The sequence below is a fragment of the Tupaia chinensis genome, unplaced genomic scaffold, assembly GCF_000334495.1.
Source record: "Tupaia chinensis unplaced genomic scaffold, TupChi_1.0 Scaffold000048_1, whole genome shotgun sequence".
In the NCBI taxonomy this organism is placed as follows: Eukaryota; Metazoa; Chordata; class Mammalia; order Scandentia; family Tupaiidae; genus Tupaia; species Tupaia belangeri.
In genome coordinates this window covers 6,295,541-6,320,956 of record NW_006159506.1, presented here as the reverse complement: position 1 = coordinate 6,320,956, position 25,416 = coordinate 6,295,541, and the positions used below count along the sequence as shown (strand labels likewise).

Here is a 25,416-nt window from a genome sequence, read left to right as displayed (position 1 = left end):
GTTAGCGGGAAAAAAAAAAAAAAAAAAAAAAAAAAAAAAAAACCTAAAAATGCCATGGAGCCCAAATACAGAACTTTCAAGTCACTTTATATTAAACAATGAATGAAAATAAGTCTGTTGCAAAGGAAAGAAACTCCTAAATTTAATCCCTGTCATTAGCTATATAAAACACACACACACACACACACACACACCCTCAGGTCTAGAAAAAACAGCATTCTTAATTCCTAGGCAAGAAACCACCAGATAGCATGTCATTTCAAGACAAAAATATCTTTCTCATTTTCATGGCAAAAACTAGCTTGCACAAAACACTTTCTATTACGTGAAATCTACGAAGAGCTTCAGAGTTGGGAGAGAAGAAACTCCTGTTTGTACACGCTGCAAATCTGCTTTCAGATACATGTTTATTCCCCTCTCATTTAATATCACAAAGCGAAAGCTAAGTGCAACTGTAATGCAAAGAACTCATATAAATCACGATTTCAGAGAGAGAAGTACTCTATCGAAGGCACTTCAAATCTATTGCAGGCAAGACTCTCAGAAGAATTTCCAAATTCCAGCAACTCGTCAGACGTTTCTCAGAAAGAATGATGATGTGGCAATTCAGTAGGGCAAAAAAAAAAAAAAAAAAAAAGTGGGAAGGGCCGCATATGCAATATCCAGAAAAAACATACTATAAAGATCATGCATTTTAAGTCTTTTCCACATCCTTCAACTCTTACTTATCAGCTGTTGCGATTACTGCAAAACATTACAGAACACTGGAGTATGCATCATGAACCAAAAAACAGCTTCCTATGCTTGCTGGAAAAAACTAAAATTGTCCACTCTTAACTTACGAGTCACTTTCAAAAACCAGGGAGAAAAATACCCAGGCCTGACACATGTAATTTAAAGCTGTACTTCAATTTGAGAACTTTCAAAGACGCAGCGGCCTTTCAGCCTTACATTTCAGTGAACAGTTCGGTTTACTATTTTAATGCTAATCAACAACCACTTTATGCCTAAAGATGAACGGTTTTTCATTGGAAAAGGGGATAAGGCATTTTCTCAAAAAAAAAAAGTTACAAAATCATATTTACGAGATATTCAGTTCAGTTTAGATACTTGAGGTTTTCTAAAAAAAAAAAAAAAAAAAAAAAAAAAAAAGACAACGTTTTCAAAACCTGAAAAATGTAGTTGAAAGTCCCAAACAAGGAGGACGGCCTATTTGTCTTTAAAAAGCTTAATAAGAACCAGCAAGCAGCTCAAAGGAAAAGAACCTCTCTTCCAACCTACAAGTGACTTTCTTTAACGGTTTTGGTTAACTCCCCAGCTTGGTTTTTCTACCCACTAAACGGAAGCCTACACTTCATTTTCCTTTGCAAAATTAACTCCTGAATACCCACCACTACCCTTCAGTATGCCACATGGCTTCCCGAAAAAACGAGAACGAAAAGGAATTCTAGTGATGACTTAATCAGACGAAATCTACATGGCACATCAGAAAACTGCAAGTGCCTGATAAAACCAGGGCAAAGAAACCAACTTTCCACCTTTTGCCGTTCTGCTAAGTTACTTTCCAACTAGGGTCAACCGCTGGTAATAACAAGCCTCTATGCAAAACTTAAACCTCAAAGGAGACTTTTTTTTTTTTCCCGGCACGGTACAATGATTCCACGAACAAACAAAAAGGGCTACAAGAAAAGGAAGGAGGAAAAGTGGGTAGAAGGAAGGGCGACATCCCGCAGGGATTCAGCGGGCCTGGGAGTCGGGGGCGGACCACCCGGGTGAGGACCGGGAGTTTCTGCAAAATCAAGCCTCCCTTAAGGTTAACCCAGGGGCCGGGTGCTAGTCGAGCATGCCGAGGACTCGAGAAAGAGGCGCTCCGACACTCAGGGGTGCAGAAACGAGGGAGCCTGCGAATGAATGAAGGCGGCCTCGGCGTGCAGGGAGGGACACGTCAGCCCAGAGCGCGAGCGGGCGGGGCGGCGCGGCGCGGGAGGCATCCGAAAGCAGTTCCAACCTGCCGCGGTAGGCGACTCCTTCCCGATCAGCCCCCGCCTCACCTCCGGGGCCGCCTCGGAGCAAGACGGCGGCGGGGAACACGAGCAAGAGAAGCAGCAGGAGGCGGGGGAGGAGTCTCATGGCGCGGCCGCTCCGGTGCCCAGCGCCCAGCGCCCGTCCGCGAGTACTCTCCGCTGCTCCGGCGTAATGGCGTTACTCTTCATCCGGGCTCCGGGCGCCGGGGGCGGGGCACGTCGTACGCACGGGCCTTGGCCACGCCCCTCCCCGGACGTTGGGACGCCGCCGACGTGGCTGCTCGGGCCGCGGGGTGGGATTGTGCCCGGCGGCCGGCGCTGAGCCGCGCGCTCCGCCCTCTGGATTAAGGAGCGCTCTCCGCGGTCACTTTGAGTGACAGGCCAGGTGAGGCACGCGGCGGAAAGGTGTTTGTGTCGTTTTAAATCGCTGTGACTTACGGAATATGAACTGCCTCTATGGGGCATTTAAAGATGAAAGCCACTGGGGAAAGAGCGCAGTTAAATAAAAATAATTTTCTTTTTTTGGAGCGGCTTTTGCTACGCGGCGCGTGCTCTCGCCAGAGAGACAGACAGAAAGCGAGAAATCACCCCCCAGGGGGGATGGCCATGCCGCAATCCCTTCTCCTCCATTCTCCTCTCGGGATCTTGGGCATGCACACACATGTGCCTGGCGTGCTGGGACTCAAACCGTGGTCGACTACATGGGAGTCCAGCGACATAGCTATTACACTAACCGACATAGCCATTACGCTAACTGCTGGTCCTCCAAAATAATATCTTTTTAAAAAGTGAAAAAATACAGGCCAGCAGGTGGCATGGAGGTTAAGGCAGTGGATACCACGTGAACAATGGCTGTTCAAGTCTCGGACTCCCCTGCTTGGAAATGACGCTGGGCATGCATGCATACTCACTTCCTTAGTTTAAGTAATGGCAAATCTGAAATTCTTATGTGACCTTCCAGAGTTATAGATCACCTAGACTAGCACCTGGCATGCAGTACACATTCGTAACTATGTAGTGAGTACAGAAATGCCCTATGCCTCAGTTTCTCATCTATTTTGGACTTTGGATGGCTGCAATAATCTGGTTTTTGTTGCAGCTAATCTGAGTACCCTGAAGTGCTGGACTGGGCCAGTGTGAGCTGTCACAACAGATGATGGAACGAATAAACTGGCACTTATTAGGTGCTTACTGTTGTCAATCACTGGGCCTTGTAAGTATGCTTTCCTGTATGAACTCATTTCATCTTCTAAACGTACCTATGAGCTTGATTTTTTAAAAAGAATTAGTTATCTAATTTTATTTGTTATTATTTATTTATTTATTTATTTGGAGGTTTTTTTTTTTTTTTCACTATAGGGCGCGTGCGCTCGCCAAACAGAGAGAGACATAGAGACAGAAACCGAAAAATCACCCCCCAGCGGGGCTGGTCACGCCGCAACGCCTTCTCCATTCTCCTCTCGGGATCTTGGGCACGCACGCACACGTGCCTGGCGTGAGTTTTAAGCCACCGGGTCTAGGACACGAACCGTGGTTGACTACGTGGGAATCCAGCGACATAGCCATTACGCCAACTGCTGGTTCCCTTTATTTTTCAATTTGACTAGAGAGAGAAAAAAAAAGTGAAAGTAAGAAAGCATGCTGCTAGGTCCGGGAATTGAACCACAGTCAGTCATGTGGGAGTCCAGCACCCCAACCACCATGCCAACTGCCAGCCCCTGAACTGGATATTATTCACTGGGGGGGCGGGGGGAACGGACACAGAGAGGTTAATAATTTACCCAGGTGCTCGCTTCGGGCAGCACATATACTAAAATTGGAATGATACAGAGAAGATTAGCATGGCCCCTGTGTAAAGATGACATGCAAATTCATGAAGCGTTCCATATTTTTTTAGGTCACTATGCAGTATATTCTGGATGGGGAATTTGTATGCTGTGATGATTCTTTGGGAAAGAATGTAAATAAAGTTAGAAAAAAAAGTTTCAGAAAAAAAAGGTATTAGATGACTGCAGTAAGATATATAGCCCCAGGTAGGTGCTACTTTATAGGATGTCTAAAGTTAGACTTTTGTTCATGGAAATGTATATATCAGCTGTGTTTGCTATGAAATTATTTAGATTGATTAAGATCTTTAGTAATTCCATAAAATGTGTGTGTGTGGGGGGAATACAGTATACAAAGCAAACATAGATACCAGAGACAGTGGGGAAGGAGAGTGGGAAATGGCTGGCAGAGGCTAAGAGGGAATCAAGGATGGGGGAAAAAAAGCAAAACATACAGGAAACAAGAAATGGAAAATTATTTGTTGACAATAACATGTATGTTGATGTGCTTGATTGAGACAATATACAGTGTACTCTGGATAGAAAAATCTCATTTTGTATGCTGTAATGTACAGTGAATGAATGCAAATAAATCAATTGAAATTAAAAAAAATAATAATTGACCCAGGGTTGCAAAAAGCTAGCAAATGGCAGAAGCAGCAATTGAATGGGGCAGGTGGTTCAGACTCCGTTCCTGGCTGGCTTCAGTCTTCATGCTGTTCTGCTTAAGGTCTCACTGCCCTGGAGCGTCTTCCAAGGCAGCTGTGGCTGCTGCCCCTAGGGATCCTGCCTGGGGTAGGGGGCACCCTTCTGCTGTGCTCTGCCTGTGCTTTGTTCCAGAAAAATCAGGGACCAGCACATGGCGTAATGATTACATCACTGGACTCCCATGTAGTCAACCACAGTTGAAGTCTTGGGCCCAGTGACTTAAATCTCATGCCAGGTGCGTGTGCGTGCATGCCCAAAATTCCAGGAGGAGAATGAGAAGGGATGGTGGCATGGCCATTCCCCCTCGGGGGTAATTTCTTGCTTTTTGTCTCTCTGAGAAGTGCATGCACCCTAAAGCAAAAATCTCTCTTAAAAAAAAAAGAATCACATAAGATCTCAACAAAGTGAACAGAATTCCTCAACAAAAATAACAATGAAAAGAATAGCTTTATGTATCTAGTACTTTCTTTGGGTCCAGATGTATACTCTTCATATATTTTCCTCTTATATTTACACCTAACTAACATATAAAACGAACTTGGTTGCACTAAAATAATTTTTTATCTTCTGCGCAAGGGCTGTGTGTGTGTGTGTGTGTGTGTGTGTGTGTGTGTGTGTGAAAGCGTATGTATTTATTTCCTCCATGAGAAACAGAGAGAGAGAGAGAGACCCCCGACAGGGTACTGACATTGCAGTGGACCCCCACCCCAGCCTTCAGCCAGCCCCAAACACGGGCAGGTGTGTGCCTGGCTTACTCAAGGAGATATCCAGACTTGAATCAGGAACTTTCCCACGTGGGATTGCCTAGCAGAGTGTGGTTTTTGGCTGCCGTGCCACTATGGGGCCCCTTAAAGTATATTTTAATATTTACTTTCCTCCTGATTCTGGGGTTTGTCAAAGGGGCAGTATTTATGTTCAGTACATTTGTTTTTTACGGTGCATCTCACAAAATCAGCTGTATCTGGCTCCTTTATTTAAAGTCAGAACTTATTCCTTAAAACTTTGTGAAGGTGGCAATGAAAAGGGTTAGTTCTTTTTTATTTATTTATTTATTTATTTTAGAGATTTTTTGCTGTAGGGCTCATGCGCTTGCTGCAGAGACAGAGACGGAGAGACAGAAAGCAAGAGATCACCCTCCCTCCCAGGAGGATGGCCATGCCGCAATCCCTTCTCCTCTGTTCTTCTCTCGGGATCTTGGACATGCATGCACACGCACCCAGGAGTGAGTTTTAAGCCACCAAGGTCTGGGACTTGAACCACGGTGGACTACATGGGAGTCCAGAGATATAACCATTACGCTAACTGCTGGTTCCAAAGGGTTAGTTCTTAAGAAGCCAGTCCTCCTCTTTCATCTGTGGCTTAATTCCAAAATTCAGAGTTAGATTTTTTAAAAATTTGGTTAGTAGTAGGAAAAGCCTGCCTGACAAGAGAGGAAAAGGATGTCCTGCAGGGGAAATGAAAAGTTGAAATGAAATTCGCAACTATTTTTATGTGTCACTAAAGCCCTGAAAATATGAGAGTGATATTCTGGAGTATTTGGAAAAGAAGCCACTGTATTCATCTGTTTCTATTAAAGTAGAATATGTTTTATTGTTTACAGGAAGAAATTAGAATAAAAGTAATCACATTTTTTGGAATATAAAACTTTACTGTTTATATGGACTTTAATAGATAATTTGTATGGCATAACTTAGATAATATACTTAGGAAGGACTCTTCCTGGAGTGGTTGACAAGAAGGATTCATGTTGTATCTTCAGTCTTGTTTAATCTAAGTATCTGGCATCTAAAGATGAAAGGAAAAATGTTTCATAAGTTTAGGGGGAAGAAAGGGAGTAACAGAGCTCCTAGATAGACATTTCTTTCTCTTTCTTCCAAATTTCTTTTTTTTTTTTTTTTTTGCCGGAGGGCATGTGCACTTACAGGAGACAGACAGAAGGAGAAAGGGAAAGTGAGAAGCCACCCTCCATTGGGCGTGGTCGTGCAGCAATCCCTTCTCCTCCATTTCTCATTTGAGATTTGGGGCATGCATGCACAATATCCAGTGTCCTCACGTCACTGGATCTGGGGCTTGAACAGGGCAGTGAGCCATGGGGGATCCAGCTCACTCAACTACCTGGCCATCGGTTGGCCTGACAGCTGGTTTTGTATTACAGAGGGATGCAAGAAATGCCTATATAGAGGTGAACTCCACAGATAATACTAATCCTATATTTTAGCTAATGTTTTTTTTATTTATTTCAACCATTCTCCCACCAAGGAACACTATGAGACACAGATTCATTGAGTTTCATCTTCCTTGGTTTGGTTGCTAGCTGGCAGAATATAGAAAAAGGAACAGAAGCAAGAAGCTAAATAACTCATGAAGGGACTTACTGCACTGTGTAATTACGAACTGAGGGCCAGGGACCAGCAGTTAATGTAATGGCTATGTTGCTGAACTCCCATGTAGTCGACTGCGGTTTAAGTCCTAGATCTGGTGGCTTAAACTCACACCGGGTGTGTGTGCGTGTGTGCCCAAGATCCCGAGAGGAGAATGGAGGAGAAGGGATTGTGGCATGACCATCCCCCCTGGGGGGTGATTTATCGCTTTCTGTGTCTCTGTCTGGCGAGTGCACGCACATGCGCCTGGCGTGAGCTTAAACCACCAGGTCCAGGACTCGAACCGTGGTCGACTACGTGGGAGTCCAGCGACATAGCCATTATGCTAACTGCTGGTCCCAGAGTGATGTGTTTTCAATGACAGGGTAAATTCTGATGGGAGGCAGAAGGGGCTCTATTCTGAGGACAGAGGGGAAGGCAACACTGAACATTACTGAAGTGCAACTTCAAGAACGCATATTCAATTCTGTATTATTGTCAAATTACATGGAAACATAACATTCCTTGTAATGACCATCAAGATGACCTACCACCGTCAGGGACTTTGGATGACTTTCTAATCTTCTTGGTCTGTAGGAAATAGAAAGAAAACACTGTAAAAAGGGGAGGAAGGGAAGAAAGAGAAATAAAACAGTAAACATGGTGAACGAGTATGAGGGGATTTCAAAAGCTGATAGAAAAAATGAAATTGAAATTAAAAATTAGGGCTCAATGGGGCTCCTAGCTGAGTGCACCCTCAGACCATGGGACTAACTTCGGAGCTTGTGGCACTGCAGCCCAGGTGCTGTGCTTGATCCTCTTCACTAAGTCCTACCTCCTTAGCTTGCTCCCACCTCATCAAGAGCTGAAAGTCTGGGCGAGGAGCCAAGCACCTGAAAGTACCTTTAACTCCTCTGGTCTGCGGGAGACAGCCCCCCAACAGAAAAACACATTGGAATCAAAAGTGAAATTCCCTCTTCCAATAGTTTAAAATCTACTCTAATAAATAGGAAAAAGTGAATACTGCATCAGATGACCAAAACCCAGTAGAGCTCTAGAAGAAACATGAGAAAACGAGGAGAAAACTCTCCCCCAGTTGAGCATGCCAGCCCCTCACCAAGAATGGACAGCATACAGGGGTACACAGAAGTGTCAGAAAAAGAATTCTGAACATTCATAGTGACAAAACTCAATGAGATGGAAGACAAAATACGCAGTCAATTCCAGGAAATGGGGAAATCATTCCAGGACGTGAAAGAGTTGTTGACCATGGTTTGAATCCTGGACCCAGCAGCTTAGAACACAGTTACGTGTGCCTGGGTGTCCAAAATTCCGAGAGGAGAATGGAGGAGAAGGGATTGCGGTGTGGCCATCCTCTCAGCCTGCCTCTTTGCTGGTGAGCCATGCAGTGAAACTCTTTCTTGCTTCAAGACTGGGTGGCACGGTGGTTGGCATTACTGCACATCAGACAATGGATTTCCCTTTAGGGGTAGCAATTCTTTCTCACTGGAGTTGGCCGTTGCTACTGACCTCTGTCCTGCTGTTCCCCTGACCTTAGCTGATGCGTCTCTCTTTTGGGTGGTCACTAGATACTACTTCATTGGTCCCCAGAATCTGGTGTTCTTTTCCAGTTTCTTCATGCTGCCTTCTTTCTGGTGCCACTGGCAGAGCCAAAAATAATTCAACTCTCACCTGCGTGGTTCTGAAGGAATTATCACACCCTCTCTTTGTCCTGACCTGCTCGGGAGAGCAGTCACCAAGACACACCCCCTTTGTCACACTGCCATAGCTTGCTTTAGTTTTCTTAGGTGTGAGTGTGTTGTGGTCCTCTGTCTACCAACTTCTAGCAACACGTTCCAAAGCTTTCTACATGATGTGCTGGAAACTCTTCATATGGCTTCAAAAAGATGCAGAATTACTTGCAGGAGATGAGCGCTCATGACATGATGGGTTCAAAGAGACCTCTTCTCTAATCTTCCCGACTTCACACTTTTTATATCTTGGTTCTGACCAAAGGATAGGAGTCATGGAATGACTCATTCGAAGTAACTTCTTTCAGAAACTGTGCCCATGGGGAAAACTCACTCTCGCTTTGGGAATTGGGAACTGATTTAGTAGCACATGAGGGACAGGGTCAGGGAGAGTGTCATTTTGACATCCTACTATGTTCTCAGTCTACCCCACAGGGTTTGTGTATATACCTTATAGCATCAGATACTGAGACTCTTCTAAAACAAGATTATGAGATTTGACCTTAGTGGGAACCAGCAGTTAGCGTAATGGCTGTGTTGCTGGACTCCCATGTAGTTGACCACGGTTCAAGTCCCGGACCTGGTGGCTTAAACTCATGCTGGGTGCGTGTGCATGCGTGCCCAGGATCCCAAGAGGAGAATGGAGGAGAAGGGATTGCGGTGTGGCCATTCCCCTGGGAGATGATTTCTTGCTTTCTGTCTGGCGAGTGCACACGCCCTATAGCAAAAACCTCTCTAAAAAAAAAAAAAAAAAAAAGATTTAATCTTAGTGTAAGAAAATATGGTCATAAAATACATAGCAGGATAGGCACTTCTGTTCTAGACAAATCTTAGCTTATAGTCTTCACAGTATCTTCCTTAGAGGTGATTGTACATTCCATGAGGAAAGGGACCGTGACTTGCCAATTCGAATCCTACAAAAAACACTTATCAAGCAGCTGTTGTTCTATGCTAGAGAAAATACCAAGCACTTCCACATAATTTATCTTATTTTAAATTGACGTGAGCAAAAAAGTTTTTAAAAAATTTATAATGTATTAGTATATACGCACACACGTTTATTAAATATATAATTATTTTTAAAGAGAAAGAGCAACTTACCTTGGTTTTCTGACTCTCTCTCTGGGCTTTCTAATTAAATCTTCTAAATGCCTATTTCTGTCTTCCAAACTAAAGGAAGAAACAATTGAATTTTATGACTAAGATGAACTTTGCTAGACTCCTGTTTTCTTAGATTCGTTGGACGATTTAAGTAACTAAATTCAAAAGGTAGCTTAGTTATCTATCTATCGTCCATCTATCTTGCCATATGGGAACTTGGGATTCTTTCCTAGGAATTCAGATTATTTGATCCATTTTTCCCTTTAGAGTTTCCAGCAGCGGTAAAGGGGAGAAGACAGTAGCAAATGTGCAAAGTGGCATCTAGATGTCATTGCATTTGTTGACGCAGTGAACACAGCTGATCCCGCTGGATGAGTAGGGTCCTGGGAGTAACATGTTAAAAACCAAACTTTTCTCTTAGCAGTATTTTATACTTTTCTTTTTTCCTTTTTTTTTTAGAGAGAGATTTTTGCTATAGGGTGCATGCCGTCACTGGAGAGACAGAAAGAGACAGAAAGTGAAAAATCAGCTCCCGGGGCGGGGTGGGGGTGTGGGGATGGCCACACTGCAATCTCTTCTCCTCCATCCTCCTCTCAGGATTTGAGGCACACATGTGCCTGGCATGAGTTTCAATCTACTGGGTCTGGAACTCAAACCATGGTTGACTACGTGGAATCCAGTGCCATAACCATTACACCATCTGCTGGTCCCAAGTAGCTCACTAACTTTATATGAATAAGTTCTAAGCATTGCAAGGTTATTTTATTTGAATTCTAAGATAACATCCTCTAACATTTTTGTATGATTCCCACCCATTCCTTCAGCACTACTTAAAATCAGTTGGTGCTCTGAGAAAGGAAGATGAAAATCTTGTTGGCTGAGTCTGTTCAAATAGTCCAGATATTAAACAGACTGGTGACATTAATGGAAGATGGTCTTAATTTATAAAACTGCACATTTTTCCTCTCTTTGGGAGTCTGGTAAAATGAACTTAGAAACTACAGAGCAAAATAAGATATTAGTACATGTTCACAAAATTAAGGATCACCAAGTTTCTTTTTCACTTACTGTGCAATCTCAGAGTGAGATATTTCAAGCCTTTGATTAGCACATTCAATAATTTCTTCATATGATGTAACCTTGAAAAAAATAAGTTAAAGAAATGATTCTTTGGTTGGGAACCAGCGGTTAGCATAATGGCTATGTCACTGGACTCCCACGTAGTCGACCGCGATTCGCGTCCCGGACCCGGTGGCTTAAAAACTCACGCCAGGCGCATGTGCATGCATGCCCCAGATCCCGAGAGGAGAATGGAGGAGAAGGGACTGCGGCGTGACCATCCCCCCTGGGGGGTGATTTCTCGCTTTCTGTCTCTATGTCTCTGTCTGTCTGGCAAGCGCCTGCGCCCTATAGCAAAAACCTCTCAAAAAAAAAAAAAAAAAAACAAATGATTCTTTGGTAAATTGTAAAATTTTTATCTTTTTCTTTTCTTTTTTTTTTCCTTTCTTTTTAGGTTTTTGCCATAGGGTGTGTGTGCTCACTGAAGACCCATGCTGACAGAGAGAAAATGAATAATCACCCCCCAAGTGAGGATGGCCACAGCACAGTCCCTGCTCCTCCACTGTCCTCCTGGGATTTTGGGCATGCACGCACATGCACCCAGTGTGATTAAGCCACCAGATGCAGGACTCAAACTGCAGCCAGTCATGTGGGAGTTCAGTGCCTTAACCACCAAGCTGAAGTTCATTGATTTAATGCCCATCAATGAAAGGTTTATAACAGACAACACATCTGCCTTACATTTTGAGATTGAAAATATGAATAGAAAGAGGATGACAATATCCTTAGCATTCCCGCAGAAAAAGAGAGGTGCCAAAAATGGACAACTGCTGTGAATTACCAATAATCGGGTTGTCCGCCTAGGCGGCACACATTACCAGCTAAGGATTATAGTTCATTTGGATAAAGTTAATGCAGTTTTATGAAGATAAACTAGAACACGAAATTGTCAAGATTTATAATTACCCTGGGAAGGATGTAACAATGCTAGGACTTTAAGCCATCTACGGCAGAATGGATTGATACACACAGTACTCTCTGCTAGCTTCCAGATAAAAGACTAGTGGGAGTGCTCTATAATCCCATTATGAAGTACAGAGGATCAGTATAAATGTGCTACATCATCCTTCTAGTTCCAAAATTCTATTATTTCAATATCTGGCATAGTATTTTTTTAAAGAATTACTTATTTTTTTATCTAATTCCATTTGTTATTATTTTTTAATTTGACCAGAAAGAGAAAGAGAGAAAGGGAAAGTGAGAAAGCAAGCTGCCAGATCCAGGACTCAAACTGTACTTGGCCATGTGGGAATCCAGCACCTTTAATCACCACGCCACCTGCTGGCCCCTAGCACAATATATTTTTTTTCTTTTTTGAGAGGTTTTTGCTATAGGGCACATGTGGTCGCCAGAAAGACAGAAACAGGGAGACAGAAAGCGAGAAATCACCCCCCAGGAGGGATGGCCATGCTGCAATCCCCTCTCCTCCATTCTCTTCTTGGGATCTTGGATTTGCACGCACACGCACCTGGCATGCGTTTAAGTCACTGGGTCCGGAACTTGAACAGCAGTCGACTACGTGGGAGTCCAGCGACGTAGCTGCTGGACCAACTGCTGCTCCAAGGGCATAGTATTTGTTAAAGGTGACTATTTCTGTAAGAAAATGTGTACCTTATTTATTAGGTTGCCTACATGTCTCTGATAACTGTCATTTTCTTCAATGAGTTTGTTGCAGTGGTCGTCTTCTGACTCTAGAAGATTTCCCAATTTCGAGATCTATGGAGAAACACCAGTAAAAATACTAACCCGGACACTGCCACAAAAACTATGTATGGATACTAAGAGCGAAAGAGAACAAAGATATACTTTATTGCAATATTCTCTCTTTTTCTGACAGTGACAAACTAGTTGATTTGTACAGCCACTGAAGACAAAAATAAGATCTCTCTTCGGTCCAAGGTAATACCACATACTCTATATAATTACAGTAAATGTTAGGCTTGTACATATTCTGATCCATATTCATATATACACACAAACACCCATGCCCACATATAAAATCTGATCCTCATGAATATTGTTAGGAAAGATTGACATTCTCTATAAACTTTTGTTTAGTTTTGCTATAAGGCATGCGTGCTTACCAGAGACAGAGAGAAAGGGAGGGAAAGTGAGAAATTGCTCCCCAGAGGGGAAAGCCATCCCTCAATCCCTTCTGCATCTTCTACTTGGGATTTGGGGCATGCATGCACATCCTCCCAGCATGATTTTCCAAGCCACCGGTGCTGTCGACCAAGTAGGATTCTGCCCTTCTTTTTTCTAGCAAGATTTTTGCTATTGGGCAGATGCCCTCTCTGGAGATACAGAGAGAGACAGGAAGATGGCCACATGCAATCCCTTCTCCATTCTCCTCTCAGGGTTTTGGGCATGCGTACACATGGGCCTGGTGTGAGCCTCAAGCCACTGGTTCCAGGATTTGAACTGCAGTTAACTATGTGGAAATCCAGCAATGTAACCATTACACCATCTGCTGGTCAACTGCTGGCCCTTCTATAAGGCTGTCAGAATGCCCATTTCTTCCCCATCAAAAACTTCTATTTTGAGTTCTCCTTTGGCTGGGGCTTCTTTATCTCCTTTGATCACTTGGAGAACAAAGATGACACTCTTGATTTTAATTGTCCTGGTGTTTTGCAATTACCTTGTGCAAACTGTATTTCAGTTTGACAGCCACATACACACCTACTGGGGTTATGAAGAGCATCTTCAGTATCTCGAACGTCTTCAAATAGGACTAGCTGTTAAGGACGTAAGAACATCCCTTCTTTCAGACAGAGGATCCATCAGGCTTTTCATTGTAACTATCAGCATGCAGAAACCTTTTTTTTCAATATCACTTGATCTTTCTTTCTTTTTCTTTTTTTTCTGCTATAAGGTGCGTACGCTCGCCAGAAAGACAGAGAGAAACACAGACAGAAAGCGAGAAATCACTCCCCAGGGGGGGATGGCCACACCACAGTCCCTTCTCCTCCATTCTCCTCTCGGGATCTTGGGCACACACGCACACATGCCCAGCGTGAGTTTAAGCCACTGGGTCTGGGACTTGAACCACGGTTGACATCATGGGAGTTCAGCGACATAGCCATTACGCTAACTGCTGGTCCTAAAATCACTTGATCTTGAACCTTGACTTTTACTCTTTAAGGCTTGCAAAATGGAGTTTGTAAGAGATGGAGAACCAACACAATCAGACTTGGCTTTGACTCTGGAACTATTAGTAATGTTGGAAAGCTGACTTTCAACCCTTTGAAAGATGTTGGCTTCCTCTTCTGATTGATAAAAACTTCCCCTCTTTCCCGTCTGTTTTGTTTGTTTGTTTGTTTGTTTGTTTTTTGTTTTGAGAGTTTTTTGCTTTAGGGTGTGTGTGCTCACTGGAGAGGAAGAGAGACAGAAAGCAAGAAATCATTCCCTGGGAGATGGCCACGCCACAATCCCATTTCCTCCATTCTCCTCTTGGGATTTTGGGCACACACACACACACACACACACACACACACACACACACACACACGTCCACACGCCCGCTGTGAATTTTAAGTGGCTGGGTCCGGGACTCCAACTGCGTCAACTACAAAGGAATGCGGCGACATAATCATTACGTCATCTGCTGCCCCCCCTTCCAGGTCTCCACACCTGTGTCCACTCTCCCTCTTCACTCCTTGGTGCCTGAACTTTAGGTGCCTTTTGTCTTGCTGGCTGAGACTCTAGCTGACAGGTGGGTTCAGACTGTGGGGACTTGCCTGCTACTGCGGATGGCATTAGATTTTCTGATGGCCTCCATGACATTCCTGATGAACAGAGAGGTGTTGGGGGCCTTCTGTGGCGACACGTGGCTGCTTCCTCCCTTCCTTCTGGGTCTGCCTGAGGTGCCAGATTGTTCTCTGGCTCCACCATAGCAGTTAGGCAGGCTCCTGGCCTGACCCTCCTATTTTTTTTTTTTTTTTTTGACAGCCACATACACACCTACTGGGGTTATGAAGAGCATCTTCAGTATCTCGAACGTCTTCAAATAGGACTAGCTGTTAAGGACGTAAGAACATCCCTTCTTTCAGACAGAGGATCCATCAGGCTTTTCATTGTAACTATCAGCATGCAGAAACCTTTTTTTTCAATATCACTTGATCTTTCTTTCTTTTTCTTTTTTTTCTGCTATAAGGTGCGTACGCTCGCCAGAAAGACAGAGAGAAACACAGACAGAAAGCGAGAAATCACTCCCCAGGGGGGGATGGCCACACCACAGTCCCTTCTCCTCCATTCTCCTCTCGGGATCTTGGGCACACACGCACACATGCCCAGCGTGAGTTTAAGCCACTGGGTCTGGGACTTGAACCACGGTTGACATCATGGGAGTTCAGCGACATAGCCATTACGCTAACTGCTGGTCCTAAAATCACTTGATCTTGAACCTTGACTTTTACTCTTTAAGGCTTGCAAAATGGAGTTTGTAAGAGATGGAGAACCAACACAATCAGACTTGGCTTTGACTCTGGAACTATTAGTAATGTTGGAAAGCTGACTTTCAACCCTTTGAAAGATGTTGGCTTCCTCTTCTGATTGATAAAAACTTCCCCTCTTTCCCGTCTGTTTTGTTTGTTTGTTTGTTTGTTTGTTTTTTGTTTTGAGAGTTTTTTGCTTTAGGGTGTGTGTGCTCACTGGAGAGGAAGAGAGACAGAAAGCAAGAAATCATTCCCTGGGAGATGGCCACGCCACAATCCCATTTCCTCCATTCTCCTCTTGGGATTTTGGGCACACACACACACACACACACACACACACACACACACACACACACGTCCACACGCCCGCTGTGAATTTTAAGTGGCTGGGTCCGGGACTCCAACTGCGTCAACTACAAAGGAATGCGGCGACATAATCATTACGTCATCTGCTGCCCCCCCTTCCAGGTCTCCACACCTGTGTCCACTCTCCCTCTTCACTCCTTGGTGCCTGAACTTTAGGTGCCTTTTGTCTTGCTGGCTGAGACTCTAGCTGACAGGTGGGTTCAGACTGTGGGGACTTGCCTGCTACTGCGGATGGCATTAGATTTTCTGATGGCCTCCATGACATTCCTGATGAACAGAGAGGTGTTGGGGGCCTTCTGTGGCGACACGTGGCTGCTTCCTCCCTTCCTTCTGGGTCTGCCTGAGGTGCCAGATTGTTCTCTGGCTCCACCATAGCAGTTAGGCAGGCTCCTGGCCTGACCCTCCTATTTTTTTTTTTTTTTTTTTTTGCTTTTGCTTTTGTTTTTGTTTTTGTTTTTGTCATAGGGCACATGTACTCATCGAAGAAAGACAGAGAGAGACAGGGAGAAGGAAAGTGACAACTCATGCCCCAGGGGGATAGCTATGCTGGGATTTGGGGCACGCATACAGGTATACCCAATGTGATTTTCAAGCCACCAGGTTTGGGACTTGAACCGTGGTTACCCGTGTGGGAGTCCAGTGCCTTCACTGCCACACCCCCTGCTGGCCCCCACTCCAGTATTCTCAAAAACTGAGTTGTACCATAGACAAATCGTCAGATATCCTGGTTAGACTGCAGTTTGAACAGATGAGCAGAAATTGTAGTGAGTTTTCATCTTTCCTCCTACTTTATATTGTAAGACAGCTTTGCCAATAACTAAACACCTACTGGTGCAGACAGTATTTGTCAGCCCTGACCTTCACTGCTGTCTTTACGTGTAAAACCAGTGCGTAGATCTATTTGATCCTGTCCGAAGTAAAGCAGTGATTTGACTGATGCTGCATTTTCAGGATTGACAAATATTCTCCCTTGCATAAATTGCTGCATATTTTAAAAAGGGTCAGCTTAAGGGGACCAGCAGTTAGTGTAGTGGCTATGTCACTGGACTCCCACGTAGTCGACTGCAGTTCACGTCCCGGACCCGGTGGCTTAAAACTCACGCCGGGCACGTGTGCGTGCATGCCCAAGATCTCGAGAGGAGAATGGAGGAGAAGGGATTGCAGCGTAGCCATCCGCCCTGGGGGTGATTTCTCGCTTTCCGTCTCTCTGTCTCTCTCTGTCTGGCGAGCGCATGCGCCCTATAGCAAAGAAACCTCTCAAAAAAAAAAAAAAGGGTCAGCTTAATGTATTACAAGTTCTGAACTAAATCATTAAAAACTAAAAATATGTTTTTAAAAGTGGGATTAAACGATCAAGAAAGGGTACTTGCAAGTTCCCTTAGCAGTTACTTTAATTTCCTTTTTTCTCCCTAAAGAATTATTTTATTTAACTTTATTTATTTACTTATTTTGATTTGACCAGAGAGGGACAGAGTGAGCGAGAGAGAGGGAAAGTGAGAAAGTAAGCAGCCAGATCCAGGACTTGAACCGTGGTAAGCCATGTGGGAGTCCAGTGCCATTACCACGCCACCTGCTGGCCCTACCTTAATTTTTAAAGCCATTATAGAAGAAAAACTATGGAAAATTTTCCACTAAATAACAATGCTAAAAATGACTTTCACCTTTTTTTTGCCATAGGGCAGGCACCACCACACCCCAACTTTCACATTTTTTTTTAAGAGAGATTTTTGCTATAGAGCACGTGTACTTGCTGGAGAGACAGAGAGAGAGAAATCCCCCCGCCTCCAGGAGGATGGCCATGCCACAATCTCTTCTCCTACATATTCCTTTCAGGATTTTGGGCACACACACACACATGCACCTGGCATGAGTTTCAAGTCACCAGGTTTGGGACTTGAACCACAGTTGGCCACATGTCCCCACATGGTTAAAGCACTGGCACATGGCCAACCATGGTTCACGTCCTGGACCAGGCAGCTTGCTTTCCCACTTTCTATCTCTCTCTGATGAGTAAACATACTTTCTTGCAAATTAAAAAATAATAATAATAAATTACATAATTAAAAAAAATCAACTGGATTTATATTTTGCCATTAGATTGAAATCCAACTGATTGTTAAACTGCTCTGAAGCTATCTAGATCATATTTTCAATTTCTCCTGTCTTATCTGCCTTTATAATTACATGCCATCTGAAGTAAACTAGACATGCTATTTTCCATTTTCCTCTCAGGATTTTGGGCACGCACGCACACACACCTGGCGTGAGTTTAAAGCCACTGTGTCCAGGACTCAAACCGCAGTTGACTACGTGGGAGTCCAGTGATGTAACCATTACACCACCCGCTGGTCCCTAGACAAAACACCCCTTAGTCATGGCTGTGTACGGCTATTACCCAGCACATTCAACAATATGAATGCGCTTTGTCCACTATGAAAAGCAGCGCCTGTTCTTACATTTCCCCACTTTGAAAGAAAGAAACCTGATTCCTCTACATGGAAGCCAGCGTGGGACAATATTGAAAATTCCCAAACTCAAAAACGCAACTTTCGTTTTGTACTTTGGTTAGTGAATAATACCACTTATGGTGGGTGAACAGTGCCATCTGTGACCATTTTAATGAGTGAGATTTTTCAAAGCTGATGATTTCTTACACTTTTTAGTAAAATTGTGTGCATAAAATGATAGCAAGGTAACAGAATGTCTTTCTTACCAAGAAATCAAGCTCCTCGTTCAGACTGTGGTATTTATCCAGTTTGTCTCCCAATAAGATAGGTACATTTTCAACATTCTTGACTTCACTTGAATCAAAATCTGTGACCTGAGATTAAATATATTTCCGCTCACTTTCTTTCTTTTTCCTTATATTTATTTATTTATTTATTTTTAAATTTTTTGCCATAGGGCATGTGTGTGCTCACCAGAGACAGAGACAGGGAAAGTGAGAAATCACCTCCCCCCGGGTTTAGGGGGTAGAGGTGGCCATACTGCAATCACTCTCCTTCATTCTCCTCTTGGAATTTTGGGTGCGTGCACACACACACACACACACACACACACACACAACACACACACACACACACGTGCCCAGAGTATTTTTACAAGCCGCTGGATCTGGGACTCAGACCATGGTCAGCCATGTGGTAACCCAGCGCCTTAACCACCACGCCACCTGCTGACCCCTATTTGTGCTCACTTTCAATACTCTCACGTGCCTTCAAACATTTAACAATAAATACTTCATTAATTTAAAGATCAAAGAGATCATCAGTGGGTGGAATCACAGAACTATAGAAGTTAGAAATGGAAGGCCTTCAACAAATGTATCAAAAGAAAATAAATCATTGAAATGACCTTTTTGAATGTTAGAGGAAATACACAGTAAATGTTACACTCACCTCAAGGATGGGCTCCTGACCTGCTTTTTCACTGGCAATTAACTTTCTGAAGGTTGCGATTCTCTCCTTATGTTTTAGTAACTAAAAAAAAAAAAAGAGCATTTTACATTTCATAGAAAGGAAATATAAATTACATTCTTTATCATCTATAATATAATCATCAAACCATGCACAGTCCAATCTCTGGTCTCCAAAAAGAGACACTGCTTTTATAGCTCTTGTGAGGAAAAGAGTCTGCCCAGAAGGCCCAGGCCTGCCAGGCTTAGCGGGTCTGTTAGCAAGGCTGCTCCTCGACTGGCATCTGGCGACCTGAACTGCGTGCAGGAGGGCTTTTGTCGTTCTGATACGAATGGCTTGCTGTGCCTAACTTATTTGTCCAAAGTGCATGGTTTGGGACCAGCAGACAGTGTAATGCTTACGTCACTGGACTCTCATGTAGTCACCTGTAGTTTGAGTCCCGGACCCGGTGGCTTGAAACTCACACTGAGCACATGTATATGTGTGCCCAAAGTCCCGAAAAGAGAACGGAGGAGAAGGAATTGCTGCATGGCCATCTCCCAGGAGGGGTGATTTCTTGCTTTCTGTCTCTGTCTCTCTGGTGAGCACAAGTCCCTATAGCAAAAATCTCTTAAAAAAAAAGAAAAAAAGATAAAGCAAAACAAAGTGTGTGCTTTAACTTGGGCACCTGCTTTCTATCGGGGGTTCTGGAATATTGGTATGTGCTAGGCGGAGGGTGCATATGTCAACCACTGCCAGTTCAAGTCCTGGGCCCTGGGTCCTGAAAGAGCAGCCCTGAGAGACAACACATCAGCCCGTGCTCACGACTCCTCGCTGGCGGGATGAAGCGTGTCCTGTGAGCCTCCCCAGATGCCCTTAGAAGCCCAAGTCTCATTCCCTTCCACCCACACCCATGTGCCTTTCCTTGGCTGGCTTTGCTTTGTATTCTTTTTTTTTTTTTTTGAGAGATTTTTGCTATAGGGTGCGTGCGCTCGCCAGACAGAGAGACAGAGAGATAGAAGGCGAGAAATCACCCCCCCCAGGGGGGATGGTCACACCGCAATCCCTTCTCCTCCATTCTCCTCTCGGGATCTTGGGCATGGACGCACATGCACCCAGTGTGAGTTTAAGCCACTGGGTCTGGGACTCGAACCGCGGTCCACTATGTGGGAGTCCAGTGACATAGCCATTATGCTAACTGCTGGTCCCGCTTTGCTTTGTATCCTTTGGCTGCGGTAAATCATGGCTATGAGCACACGTGTATGGAAGTCCTGTGAGTTCTTGAGTCAATCATCAAACCGAGACTGTGGAGTCTCTACAAATCTTGTACTAATTTTCTATCATGGTTATTGTCAGAGGCTATTAGAATTCTTCTTCCTCTTCTTAAGTTTATTAATTTACTTCTTCCAGATGCAAGAGTGACAGGGAGTGAGACAGAGAGAGAAACAGCATCCCCCACAGGGTACCCATGCCATAACCCCCAAACTCCCCCGGCTTCAGCCAGCCCTGGGTATCGAGCACATGTGCCCAGTGTACTCGGGGAACTCTCTGGACGCGAACCCAGTGGTCAGCCTTGAAGGGTGTTACGTTCTACCTCTGTGCCATTTTTGGCCCATGAAGTTCTTCTTTAAAGATATAAAAATACTCAACTTTGGATATAAATTATAATTATTTACTCATTCATTTGTTTCTTTGGTATAACTATTTAAAAAAATACTATTTAATTTTATTCATTATCATTATTATTATTATTTTAATTTTGCTAGAGGAAGAGAGAGGGAAAGTCTGGGTCTCAGACTTGAACCGTGGTCAGCCATGTGGGAGTCCAGTGCCTTAACCCCTCCCTGACCTTGTAATAATAAATCTTAACATTAAATATTCAAACTTCTTTAAATATCAGTGAGGTGAAATGTGCTGCACATAATGTTTTTTATTATGAACATTTTCTCATCTTTAAAATAGAGAAAAAAACTTGGATGAGGGACCAGCAGATGGTGAAATGGTTATGTCGCTGGACTCCCGCATAGTTGACCACATTTCTAGTTCAGGACCCAGCGGCTTATAACTCACGCCCTTCCTATTCCTTTCAGATGAAAAATGGTACCATTTTTAACTTACTCTATTAATTTTATTCCTCAGACTATATTCCACCACACTAAATTGTAATCAAAATAGCACCAGGAGTCTCTGCCCTTAGTCTTTTCTCAGATAGAAAATAAAATGATTTGTCATCAATGTATTCATTATTTCAAGTGATAAAGTTTGAAATCAGTAGAGGCATGACAACATACACTGTGCTGGGGGATTAGATGGCAGGCAGAGCAGTAATGCCACACCCTGCAAGGCCGACCCACATGGGGACCTTCTGGGTTTACATTCAGCGACCTTCCTCAGTACGCTGGGTTTGTGTGTACCCATGATCCGGGGCTAGCCGAGCCCGGGGGGCATCAAGGCAAGGGGACCCTTTGAGTGTGCTTCTCCACCTCTGTATTTCTCTTGCTCATGGAGAAAATAAATAAACTTTAAAAAAAAATACTATTCTTTATGAATCAGTGCCAGGCAAAAGTGAGAAAATAACCCTTATGATTTTTTTTTAAATAAGATTTTCCAATACTAAGTTTTTATAACAAGTCAACGACTCAAATGTTGAACATTATATCTCCCTATGGAGGGCATAATAAAGCTAATCTGATCCCCAAAAACAATGGTTGAAAGAATTCAAATTTTGGGAGTTATTTCTGTATCACCCTTTTCTTTCATTTTTTTTTCACTAGATATGATACAATTTTTAGAATGCAGAATATAATACCTCTTCATCTAAATTTTTCTTTTGAAGATGGAAGCTCTTCAATTTTTGCAGCATTATATCACTGACTTTCTCATTTTCTTTGAAATGTTCGGCATCAGGATTGTTGATATCCTAAGGGCAATAGTTTGGGAAACTAGGTTAAAAGGTTTTCAGTAAAGCTGAAAGGAAGAAGGAAAAACACCACTGAAATAAATTCCCCTCCCAAAGTAAGTGGCCAAAAAAACAAAGGACATAAAATCAACCACTCCTGGGGCCAACAAGTGGCTAAGGTGCTAGACTCCCACATGACTGACCACGGTTCAAGCCCCAGACCTGGTAGCCAGAAACTCAAGGTGGGCACATGTGCACGGATGTCCAAAATCCCAAAGGGGGCATTAAGGAGGATTGCAGTGTGGCCATCCCTGCAGAGGGGAATTTCTGTCTTTCCCTTTCTCTGTCTCAGTCTCTCTCCAGTGAAGTGCATGTGCCTATGGTAAAGACCTAAAAAAAAAAGAATCGCTCTTCACAAGATGCCTAAGAAAGGGTCAGTATGAAAAGACTTCATATTGGGACCAGCAGTTAGCGTATGGCTATGTTGCTGAACTCCCATGTAGCCAACCGCGGTTCGAGTCTCAAACCCAGTGGCTTAAACTCACACTGGACGTGTGTGCGTGCTTGCCCAAGATCCTGAGAGGAGAATGGAGGAGAAGGGATTGCGGTGTGGCCATCCCCCTGGGGGGTGATTTCTCGCTCTCTATCTCTCTGTCTCTCTGTCTCTGTCTTTCTGGTGAGCGCACGCGCCCTATAGCAAAAACCTCTCCCCCCCCAAAAAAAAAACACTTCATATTGATTCATACTTGTATATCAATTGTTTCTGGGGTAGATTATTTTAGTATAATTTTTGGGAAGCTAATACTCGTGTTAAAAACTATGCATGCCTACATATTCACATGGCCCTCCTTCCCCTGCCTAACTGGTTATTTCTCACTTTCTCCTTCTCTCTCTCACTTTGTCCCTCTCTGGCCAAATTAAAAAATAAAGAAAGTTAAAAAATATATGAAATCATGCACAGTTGTTTTTTTCCAGTATACATTTTGCATGAACTTTTTTTTTTCTTTTTTGGAGAGATTTTCACTGTAGGGCACGTGCACTCGCCAGACAGACAGAGAGAGACACAGAGACAGAAAGCAAGAAATCACCCCCCAGGGGGGATGGTCACGTCGCAATCCCTTCTCCTCCATTCTCCTCTCGGGATCTTGGGCACGCACGCACACGCGCCCGGCGTGAGTTTTAAGCCACCGGGTCCGGGACACGAACCGCGGTCGACTACGTGGGAGTCCAGCGACATAGCCATTACGCTAACTGCTGGTTCCCTGCATGAACTTTTTAAAGACCTCTCACATTTTCTCATGAGGTAGAGAGCTCATCACCTCCCAGGGCAGCACAAGTATCATCTCCCTTCCCTAAGATGAGAAAACCGAGGACAAGCCAGGTTAAATTATTTGGTCAAGTCACAACGCCAGACGGAAAAGCCAGGATTTGAACCCATCTGACACTAACTTTATCTTTCATTGTACTAACCTTGACAGCACCCTCTCCTCCCACACACTCTAATGTTATTTTTTAGAATAGGGAAACAGCTCATTAATGTGTTCACTAATCACAAGGACCCAGGGTCTGAGACTACTGCTCTGAAATGCAGAGGTACTAAATGATGGGGTACACTTGATGTCCTTTTTCTTTTCTTTCTTTTTTGAGAGATTTTTGTTATGGAACATATGTGCTTGCCAGAGAGACAGAGATATAGGAGACAGGAAAGCTCTCCCCAGGGAGGATGGCCACGCCACAATCCCTTCTCCTCCATTCTCCTCTCGGGATGTTGGGCATGCATGCACACACACCTCGCATGAGTTTTAAGCCGTCAGGTCCAGGACTTGAACCATGGTCAACTAGGTGGAAGTCCAGAGATATAACCCTTACACCATCTGCTGGTCCTGCGGGCTATGAGTATTTATGAAACATAAATTAATTTCAAGTTTAGACTTGGGTCCTGTCTACAAGATGGTTCATTATGTATGTGCACATATTCCACCACTCCCCCAACTGAAAACCAAAACACTCTGGTTCCAAGCATTTAAAATAAGACATACTTAACTCATAATATGAGATGATAAAAAACAAAGACATTGGTTGGGGCCGGCAGGTGGGGTGGTGGCTAAGGCAGCTCAACTCCCACTTGGCTGACCATGGTTTGAGTCTCGTACCTGGCAGCTTGCTTTCTCACTTTCCTTCTCTCTGTCTCCCTCTGGTCAACTTCAAAATAAGATAAAATAAAATAAAAAATAATAACGACAAATAAAATTAAAAAAAAAAAGACATTGGAGTTAGCAGGTGGAACGGTGAGTAAGGCACTGGACTCCCCCATGGCCAACCATGTTCAAATCCTGAACCACTCTGGCAAGCCTATGTGCAAAAAATGCTCAAAAACAAACAAAATAAACAAACACACGTAGCCTGAAGGCAATTTTATGTCCTATTTTTATAACAATACGATAGCAGACTAAGAAATGATCTATATTTTGTCTTCTATTTTTTCTTTTCATGACTTAATTCTGTCAACTTTCACTGATTCTTTTGGGAAGTTCTTCTACTAAAAAATCTGAATTTTGTTTATTACCTGGCATGTGAGAAGTCCTATCATCAGAGCCAGAAGTGTGTGAAATTTGGAAGCCAACTGAGAAGTTCTCTTCATATCTGGGGGATTCGGGTTCTCTTCTTCACAAGGTGGGCAACTCAGGAACAAATTAGAATGTATCATCTTTGTATCCTACATGCACACAATTCCGATTTGTCACAACAAAGACAAAGAATCTGAATTACCTTTTAAGTAAAATATAGAATAAAATACCACTCTTAAAAACCTTGAGTAGGGGTTCTCAAACTTTTTACCTCAAGACCCCTTTATACTCTTAGAAGTTATTGAGGGGGTTAGCAGGTACTGTTGTGGTTAAGACACTGGATCCCACATGGCCGACTCTGTAGTTCAAGTCCCAGACCCAGCAACTAGAAAAACATGCTGTGCAAATGTGTGTGTTTCCAGAATCCCAAGAGGAAAATGGAGGAGAAGGAATTGCAGCATCACTTGAGGGGTGATCGGTCACTATCCCTCTCTCTATTTCTGTCTCTCTCTGGTGAGTGCACATGCCCTATGACAAAAATAATATCAAAAAAATTACTGAGGACCCCAAAACCTTTTGTTTATGTGAATTATATCAATAGCTATAAATATTTATTGCACCAGAAATTATAATGGAAAATATTTTTAAACATTTACTTACAAATTCATTTAATGAACAATAAATCCATTGTGTATCAATATGAATGATTTTTAATAAAGATAACCATACTTTTGAAAATTAAAAAGTGGTGAAAAAAAGAAGTGGGACTGTGCTGACTCCATGGCTGTGGTTAAGGCAACCAGACCCCACATAGCTGACTACATGGTTCAAGTCCTGGACCTGGAGGCTTGAGACACACCTCTTTCC

At 43.4% G+C, this 25,416-nt stretch overlaps 3 protein-coding genes and 1 non-coding gene across 8 annotated transcripts in view; 2 read left to right on the top strand and 2 right to left on the bottom strand.

The window, feature by feature from the left end:
- The window catches only part of SSR1 (signal sequence receptor subunit 1), a 32,567-nt gene extending 30,322 nt beyond the window's left edge, over positions 1–2,245 (bottom strand). Inside the window, exon 1 of one of the 3 annotated variants that reach the window (XM_027774927.1) lies at positions 2,052–2,245. In XM_027774927.1, the coding sequence (XP_027630728.1) occupies positions 2,052–2,130 (79 nt within the window). In that variant the 5' untranslated portion in view covers positions 2,131–2,245. The remainder of the gene's footprint in view (positions 1–2,051) is intronic. The other 2 variants (XM_006141229.3, XM_006141228.3) reach the window with 2 other exon arrangements.
- A 30-nt stretch (positions 2,246–2,275) lies between these two features.
- The window catches only part of RIOK1 (RIO kinase 1), a 70,480-nt gene continuing 47,339 nt past the window's right edge, over positions 2,276–25,416 (top strand). Inside the window, exons 1-3 of the mRNA XM_006141234.3 lie at positions 2,276–2,409; positions 3,124–3,237; positions 12,727–12,788. The gene's annotated coding sequence lies outside the window, so the exon portion shown is untranslated. The remainder of the gene's footprint in view (positions 2,410–3,123; positions 3,238–12,726; positions 12,789–25,416) is intronic.
- LOC114009307 (U6 spliceosomal RNA) lies at positions 3,810–3,917 on the top strand. The gene has a single exon (XR_003550752.1). It is a non-coding gene; the product is annotated as a U6 spliceosomal RNA (small nuclear RNA).
- Positions 6,179–25,416, bottom strand: part of CAGE1 (cancer antigen 1) — a 34,576-nt gene continuing 15,338 nt past the window's right edge. The window contains exons 5-13 of one of the 3 annotated variants that reach the window (XM_006141232.3): positions 24,549–24,698; positions 21,893–22,003; positions 19,087–19,167; positions 18,402–18,509; positions 12,501–12,605; positions 10,839–10,909; positions 9,771–9,839; positions 7,470–7,509; positions 6,179–6,343 (exon numbers count right to left, since the gene is read on the bottom strand). In XM_006141232.3, coding sequence (XP_006141294.1) covers positions 6,329–6,343; positions 7,470–7,509; positions 9,771–9,839; positions 10,839–10,909; positions 12,501–12,605; positions 18,402–18,509; positions 19,087–19,167; positions 21,893–22,003; positions 24,549–24,698 — 750 coding nt within the window. In that variant the 3' untranslated portion in view covers positions 6,179–6,328. Of the gene's footprint in view, positions 6,344–7,272; positions 7,510–9,770; positions 9,840–10,838; positions 10,910–12,500; positions 12,606–18,401; positions 18,510–19,086; positions 19,168–21,892; positions 22,004–24,548; positions 24,699–25,416 lie in introns of those variants that run through there. The other 2 variants (XM_006141230.3, XM_027774923.1) reach the window with 2 other exon arrangements.